Raw genomic sequence first — 8,650 nt, 5'->3', positions numbered from 1 at the left:
CTCTCCATTTTTTCCACATTTCTTCTCCTTCTCGTTGGTTCTTTTATTAAGGGGGACCCTTCTTCTCTTCTCTTCTCCTTTAATTTCTTTCGCCCTTCATCTCAAATTTTGCTTATTGCTTTTCTTCCTATCTGCCTTTTCTTCCTCTCTTACACCCCCCCTCCCTCTCTCTCTCTCTCTCTCTCTCTTTGTCTGACACTCCACCTCTCATAACTTCACATTACACCCTCCTCCCTCTCTCTCTCGCTTTTTTCATCCTCCATCTATCCCCCGCCCTCCCTCTCCCTTATTATTCGGTATAATCGGTTGTCTAGACAGAAACTCCCCACACAGATCACACCTGAGAGAGAGAGAGAGAGAGAGAGATGGAGGGAGCAGAGAAAAAAGAGACAAAGAAGGGAATGAGATGGAAGAGAAAGAGAAAAGAGGTGATAAAATTATTTGCCTCCAAGTGTTTGAGAGGAAAAGCTGTCTGAGGCGTAAATCACACAGACTGAAGGAGAGAAAGAAAGAGGGGATGTAGAAAGGAGGAATAAGAAAGACTGCGCACACACACACACACACACACACACACACACACACACACACACGGGCTCTTAGAGAAACTGCAGCATGACAATATGAAATACACTCATTAGTTTTGTTAACTGCAGTCTAGACTGGGTGACATTAGTGTGTGTGTGTGTGTGTGTGTGTGTGTGTGTGTGTGTGTGTGTGTGTGTGTGTGTGTGTGTGTGTGTGTTGGTACCTCTGTCTTTGTGAGGACCTCTGTTCTTTAGTGAGGACTTTTTTGGAAAGTCTGGATATTTAAACCACATTTGCAGCTGAGATTAATCTAACGTGATCTGCCAAGTCGATTATTTACATAGATCCAAATCACAACAGTAGGTAACTCATGATACTGTTCAAGTATAGCAGGTCTAGACCATGCTGTCAACTCGTTCTCATCCCACCTCATCACACACTGCTGTTCTGTCAGGACCCTTTGGCATCACTTGTCAATGCCCCGATAGCCCGTGTGAAACGCCAACTCCGCTACAGTCGCTATTTCAAACACGAGGAACAAGTTGTTAATGTAACAAGACCACTTGGTTGGGGTTAGGAAAATATTGTGGGTGGGGTTAAAATAAATGTGTTTGTAACATAACTACAGTGACGCACGGGACATGAAGGGGACATGATCCGTGGTCTCCTGGGTGAAAGTTTGTTTGACTCATCTACCACCCTGACCCTCCTCCGTAAGCGGAGTTTGGCGCTTGGTCTGAGTGTCTAATATCACCACAGATGGGTTTACAGTTGAAAGCCCAGTGTGTCGGAGCCAAATGCAGAGGGCCGTGACAAAACGGTGGTATTTGAAGCCCTGGCATGAGAGCGGTCTGATATTCTTTACAGATATCCAACATTTTGCCGTGAGCAAACTGGGGCATGGAACGATCATCTGGATGAATAAAATTGCATCACACTGGCCCACTGAGGGCCTCTGCTGACTTTTGGTCTTTCAGAGGCTGTTGCAGGCTCAGTTTTAGAGAAAGAGTGAATATAGTGGTATCACACAACTCGAAGATCTCAGAAACCAGTTGGTACCTATCATCACATGCTAGCTTGTTGGGAAAGGAGCTAAATAACAGTTACGAGCTGGCATGTCCATTTTCAAAAGGGTCCCTTGACCTCTGACCTCAAGATATCTGAATGAAAATTGGTTCTATGAATACTTACAAGTCTCCTCTGTACAGGCATGTCCACTTTATGATAATACGGACAGTTTAGGGCCTACATTCTACAATGTAATATTTGCACATTTCTGCATCCTGGGGTCCCTAAACAGTCTTGTTATCACATACATTGGGTATGTATGGAAAGCTGAGACTCTCTTGAATCCAATGAGCCCAACTCCCAAGTGTTATTTGGAAGACAGACACTGTCCCCATATTTAAGAGTAAACTTAAAACTTTCCTCTTTGATAAAGCTTACAGCTCGGGCTTACGAGCCCTTAGCAATGTTGTTATTGTTAAGCTGATTTTGTTCTGCTTAATGATGCTGCTATAGGCCTAGTCTGCAGGGGGATAATACTTTTCCTGATACTCTGAGCTTCTCTCCTCTCTGTCTGTATCATTCATGTCTCATCACTGCATGTTACTCATTCAGCTTCTTCCCCGGAGTTGTTTGTGCTTTGTCGTCTCGCAGGTCTCTGCTGATCGTGGTGGTGCCTGCTGCCGTGGTCCTGCATGACGCTTCCTGCTGCTGTTATAATCTATCACCTTAGCTGTGCTTGTTTCTACTGTTCTGCTGTATTAATAAGTCATATTCACATTACTATAGATATTATTATAGTTACTGGAAGTGTGTCTGTCTCTGTCTTTGTGTCCGTCTTTTCTCTCTCTCTCTCTCCTTCTCTTCCTCTCTCCGGTGCAGACAGATGTGCGTCCTCCACAGAGCTGGGTCTGTCTGACGTTCCTGTCTGTTATAGTGAAGGTTTTCAACACCACCGTACTCTACGGGGGAATTGTTGGGTCTATGTAAATCATAAATAAGTCATAGAGTGTGGTCTTTACCTGCTCTGTAAAGTGTCCTGAGATAACTGTTGCTATGATTCGACACTGTAAATGAAATTGAATTGAATGAATTGAGTTAAATATCAAGCTTCTTAGCTTAGCATAACAACTGGAAACAAAGGGAAACTAGCCTGGCTCTGTCTGAAAGTAACAAAACCCACCAGACAGCACCTCTAAAGCTGACTAATTAATATGTTTTATAGACTTAGACTTAGATTTCTCTTTATTGATCCTTTGGGATGAACTCTGCAAGGAAACTGAGTTTCCTGCAGCTTAAAAAACACAAGGGAGGTATAAAATAAAAGTTGATTAGAAAGGATTTTGGCGCCCTCTAGTGTATGAATGATACACTGAACTGACCGCATGTGCTCCGGGCATCAGGTGTCGTATTGACAGGCTTCAAACTCTTCTGAGGGAGGAGGTTTGGTGGTTGTTGCGTCAAACCCACACCGGACTTTCACCAAGGAGACCAGAGTTTTTTATTCCTTCCCATGTGAGACACGTACTAAACCTAACCGTGTAGTTTTGATACCTAAACCTTAAGTAACGTGAAATCCCAACGTTAACCACATGTTTGAAACTGCTACCTTGGAGCGGCAAAGGGTGCTGGTATGTGACAAACGGGTAACAGCGGTTCAGAAACGCTGAGATTCAACGTATCTGTGGTTTGTGTTCTGTGTCCGGGTTCATGAGGTTTAGTTTTGTTGTCTAATAACACGTCACTCACTGTTACTAGAAAGTACAGCAGCAAAATGTCAGACAGGAAATGTGATTGAGGAGCATGAAAAAGAAAAGCACAACAACACATAGAACAGCAGATCTACTAAATTCATGAATTGACAGGATTTTTCAAGGTTGCGGACTCTTCTTCTGTTCGGGGGGGCGTGATTGATAATGTGGGGGGCTCAAACAAACCTAGGGGCCCCTGACCACATTAATCCAACCCCTGAACGTAACCCATAGAAATAGAGTGGTGAAAAATACAGTTATCATTTGTTGGCTTTTAAGTTGGCTTTTGTGTGAACCACCAGCCTGGTCTCACCAAAAGGCGTGTGAATGACACGCTATTTCTCTTAAGCCATCTCGCGTATAATTACAACGCATGTCATGATTTTTGCGTGTCATTTCACGCCATGTAGTCTCAATTGACTTGCATTGTGCAGAGATGGCGTTGTCATTTGACGCACAAATGTCATTGAGGGAAAACCCACGTGTTCGTATTTCTCCGCAAGGTGGCGGAGAAATACGAAGTGGTGGAGCTTTCTGTCAGAGGGTTGTTTTTAAATCAATATTTCATGTGAAGGATGGCTGAAATAACGGCCGTGAAATGCCCTAACCCTAACCCCTAACCCTAACCCTAACCCTAACCCTAACCCTAACCCTTACCCTAACCCTAACCCCTAACTCTAACCCCTAACCCTGGGGAACTACGGGCGTTAAATGACACGCGAAAAGCTTAATATGCGTAGACATGAACGTGAAAAGTCATGCAAGTCATGAAAAGTGGCGTGCTATTCATACGCCCTCCCATGAGACCACGTAGGAACCACAGCTCTTAAGTTTGCATCTTGCCGTAACCTTGTATGAAACATTAGTTGTAACCCTCTGTACCACTGTAACAGTTACTCAGATGAAACAATCTGAGAGGTTTAAAGGAGCAAATCTCACTCAACTTCTCACAAATTGTAGACAAATCCAACCTCTGATGGTGAGTCACCAGCCAAATATGATGGGAACCACTGATATAATGGTAACGTAGCTCTTCTTATTTACTGTTTATATAAATGTGATATTATGTCACATCACTGCAGTCTGAAATAATACAAGTTTGACCCAGTTTGAACCAGGCTGCTGGTTCCTGTTACAAATTAATACAAATGTAAAGGGAAAGTTCAACACACTTGATGACAATGAGAACGGCCATTTGCCTGCATCTCTGGAAGTGTGTCTGTCTCTCTGTCTTTATGTCCATCTGTCTGTCTTTTCTCTCTCTCTCTCTCTCCTTCTCTTCCTCTCTCCGGTGCAGACAGATGTGCGTCCTCCACAGAGCTGGGTCTGTCTGACGTTCCTGTCTGTTATAGTGAAGGTTTTCAACGCCACCGTACTCTACGGGGGAATTGTTGGGTCTGTGTAAATCATAAATAAGTCATAGAGTGTGGTCTTTACCTACTCTGTAAAGTGTCCTGAGATAACTTTTGTTATGATTTGGCACTATAAATAAAATTTAATTGAATTAATTGAGTTAAATTTGAAGCTTCTTAGCTTAGCATAACAACTGGAAACAAAGGGAAACTAGCCTGGCTCTGTCTGAAAGTAACAAAACCCACCAGACAGCACCTCTAAAGCTGACTAATTAATATGTTTTATAGACTTAGACTTAGATTTCTCTTTATTGATCCTTTGGGATGAACTCTGCAAGGAAATTGAGTTTCCAGCAGCTTAAAAAACACAAGGGAGGTATAAAAATAGTTGATTAGAACGGTTTCTGGCGCCCTCTAGTGTATGAATGATACACTGAACTGACCGCAGGTGCTCCGGGCATCAGGTGTCGTATTGACAGGCCTCAAACTCTTCTGAGGGAGGAGGTTTGGTGGATGGTTGCGTCAAATCCACACCGGACTTTCACCAAGGAAACCAGAGTTTTTATAAAGTGTGTATATTGTAAATATTGTGTAGAACAGTTCATTATCAATAGTTATTTTACCAAACTTATACGATGCCTGTGTGTAAAGACCTGCCCTGTCTTGTCCTTTTTATCCAAATAAGCAGGTAAATAGCTCTTCATCTTTCATATTAAGTGTAAAAATATATATTTAAAAACATATTTGCTTGTAAAATATATTGTGTACATTGTCTATAGTTACAAATCATCCAAATGCCGTCAGTATAGAGCTGTTTAACCTGTGTTATCCAAACCTAAGCTGGATGTTGGTGGGTTAGAGGTCACGTATTCTCCAGGCCAGGTGCAGACTAACTCCTAGAAAATGTATGGAAAGGTCCTCAAAGCAATTTCAGTCAAAAGCAACTGGACTGGTTGTTTGTCTAGGAAGACGTTTCACCTCTCATCCAAGAGGCTTCATCAGTTCATGTAATGAATAAATACAGTTTAGAATAACAATAAACTCTTATAACTCTAAATAAATACAGAAAGTATTAAAAAAATATATAAACAGCAAACAATAAACTCTTAGTCAAATCCAGTATATATGATCAAATGTATTTAATCACAAAAATGTGTTTTTAGAGGTACAGGTAGATGGATTTTTTAACACTTTGGAAAGAGGTAGTTTCTTTGTGCAAACTTGTTTGCGGTACCTCACCTGTTTGGCCAATCACTTCTACCCGCCCTCCATCACCTTCACGTGGACAAAGAACAGGGTGGAGGTCACAGAGGGGGTATTGAACCTGCGTTACTGCCACAACAGTGATGGGACGTTCCACAGACTATCACTCCTCGGGAGGGAGACGTTTACTCCTGTTCGTCGGAGCAGGACGCCCCACCTCGCCCTCTCCACAGGAGCTAGGGTAAGACAAAGAGCTGTAGTGTCTGTTGTAACAACATGGGCACCAAAAAACTTATTTTGCTTATTCTGCAAACCACAGGAACGTTGATTAGAAAGGATTTTGGCGCCCTCTAGTGTATGAATGATACACTGAACTGCCCGCATGTGCTCCGGGCATCAGGTGACATATTGACAGGCCTCAAACTCTTCTGAGGGAGGAGGTTGAGTGGATGGTTGCGTCAAATCCACACCAGACTTTCACCAAGGAGACCAGAGTTTTTATTCCTTCCCATGTGAGACACGTACTTACTTTAACCCAAACCACAATCTGTTCCTAAACCTAACCATGTAGTTTTGATACCTAAACCTTAAGTAACGTGAAATCCCAACGTTAACCACATGTTTGAAACTGCTACCTTGGAGCGGCAAAGGGTGTTGGTATGTGACAAACGGGTAACAGCGGTTCAGAAACGCTGACATTCACGTATCTGTGGTTTGCAGAAACCTCCAATACAAGTGTTTGTGTCCTTGAAAGTCAAACCATGATCTTTTCTCTAATCCAAACCAAGTCATTTTGGTGCCTCAGCTTAACAGGCACAGTCACATACCTGCTTCATAGGGTTAAATATAATGTAAGATATCATATGAGTTGTTTAGCAGTTCTACCTCTTATTCACATGGAGGTTTAATGCACTTACAGTTGACAAAAGCTGTGTTAATCAAAATATATAATGTAGAATTTTACCAAGAATCTTGTGTGCTTCAGGTGTGAACACATTTTGTGCCTTAATTTTATATTTATTTATTTTTTGCTCCATCCACAGAGCTGGAAAAGAGGCAGGGAAGTGTGAGTCCTGCAGCTGGATTCTTGGGTGCGAGCCTTGTTTTGTGCCTGATGCGAATTTGGACCGGAGTCTTCTTTTACACCAAGCAGCGAAATTAGTTCCTTTACTTTGGGGATTTTAATGAGGGCAGCTCGAGCAACCTAAGCCCTAAAATATTGGGGTTTTGTTGCTTTTCATTGTTAATTTAACAGGTTCCTCAAACAGCCCGTCCTCTTCTCCTCAAAAGGGATTTTCTATAAGCTCAGCCTGGTCTCACCAAAAGGCGTGTGAATGACACGCTATTTCTCTCAAGCCATCTCGCGTAAAATTACAACGCATGTCCTGTTTTTTGCGTGTCATTTCACGCCATGTAGTCTCAATTGACTTGCATTGTGCAGAGATGGCGTTGTCATTTCACGCACAAATGTCATTGAGGGAAAACCCACGTGTTCGTATTTCTCCGCAAGGTGGCGGAGAAATACGAAGTGGTGGAGCTTTCTGTCAGAGGGTTGATTTTAAATCAATATTTCATGTGAAGGATGGCTGAAATGACGGGCGTGAAATGCCCTAACCCTAACCCCTAACTCTAACCCCAACCCCTAACCCTAACCCTAACCCAACCCTGACCCTAACCCTTACCCTAACCCTGGGGAACAACGGGCGTTAAATGACACGCGAAAAGCCTAATATGCGTAGACATGCACGCGAAAAGTCATGCAAGTCATGAAAAGTGGCGTGCTATTTATACGCCCTCCCATGAGACCACGTTGATAAGCTAAACTCTAATAACTCACTATATATTTTCAGTTCAAGCACATTACATGTATGTTTTTTGTGTAACCCACTGGACTTTTTATCACTGATTCACAATCACAGGTGATCCGGAAAATAACAATAAAATGCATTTGTGTATGAATACAGAGGAGCTGCATGGTTTCTCAAGTTTGGTTTCTGCTTGAATGACATCTCATCTCATCTCATTTCATCTTCAGCCTGTTTTTCGGGGTCGGGTCGTGGGGGCAGCAGCTTTAGCAGGGGACCCCAAACTTCCCTTTCCCGGGCCACATTAACCAGCTCTAACTGGGGGATCCTGAGGCGTTCCCAGGCCAGTGTGGAGATCTAATCTCTCCACCTGGTCCTGGGTCTTCCCCGAGGCCTCCTCCCAGCTGGACGTGCCTGGAACACCTCCCTAGGGAGGCGCCCAGGGTTCATCCTTACTAGATGATCCTGAACCACCTCAACTGGCTCCTTTCAACGCAAAGGAGCAGCGGCTCTACTCCGAGTTCCTCACGGATGCTGAACTTCTCCCCCTCTCTCTAAGGGAGACTCCAGCCCCCCTCCTGAGAAAACACATTTCGGCCGCTTGTACCCTCGACCTCGTTCTTTGGGTCCTGACCCAGCTTTCATGACCACAGGTGAGGGTAGGAACGAAGATTGAGCGGTAGATCCAGAGCTTTGCCTTCCTCAGCTCTCTTTTCGTCACGTAACAGTACAGTAGAGTGACTCTAACACAGCCCCACCTGCTCCGATTGCTTGAATGACATATTATTTATAATGTTTGGTGTTTAATAAAGAGATCAGAGGTTGAGAAAAGCCTCGGTGATTATCTTCAAAATGTTAATAAATGGCTGTCAGGTCATGGGTTATACACTTGGATAAAACTGAAGCTATTCTTTTTGTCCTAAATTAAAATCACTAGGTTTTTATGGTTAAAGTTGGAGATTATTTGTATTTGCTAAGTGTGAATCATTTACTGCTTTTAGACAGTTTT

At 43.1% G+C, this 8,650-nt stretch overlaps 1 protein-coding gene across 1 annotated transcript; it reads left to right on the top strand.

Annotated features, from left to right (window-relative positions):
- Positions 1–3,122: 3,122 nt before the first annotated feature.
- On the top strand, positions 3,123–6,998 carry LOC310965895 (HLA class II histocompatibility antigen, DR beta 5 chain-like; the record flags this gene model as incomplete). Its single annotated transcript, XM_083939644.1, is given in 4 exon segments — positions 3,123–3,176; positions 5,805–5,994; positions 5,997–6,071; positions 6,880–6,998. Coding segments are annotated over 4 exon segments (438 nt in total).
- Between the last annotated feature and the right edge of the window lie 1,652 nt (positions 6,999–8,650).

The sequence above is a fragment of the Echiichthys vipera genome, assembly GCF_963691815.1.
Source record: "Echiichthys vipera genome assembly, chromosome: X".
In the NCBI taxonomy this organism is placed as follows: Eukaryota; Metazoa; Chordata; class Actinopteri; order Perciformes; family Trachinidae; genus Echiichthys; species Echiichthys vipera.
Note: the sequence above shows the minus strand (reverse complement) of the source record. Positions and strands in the feature narration are given on the sequence as shown.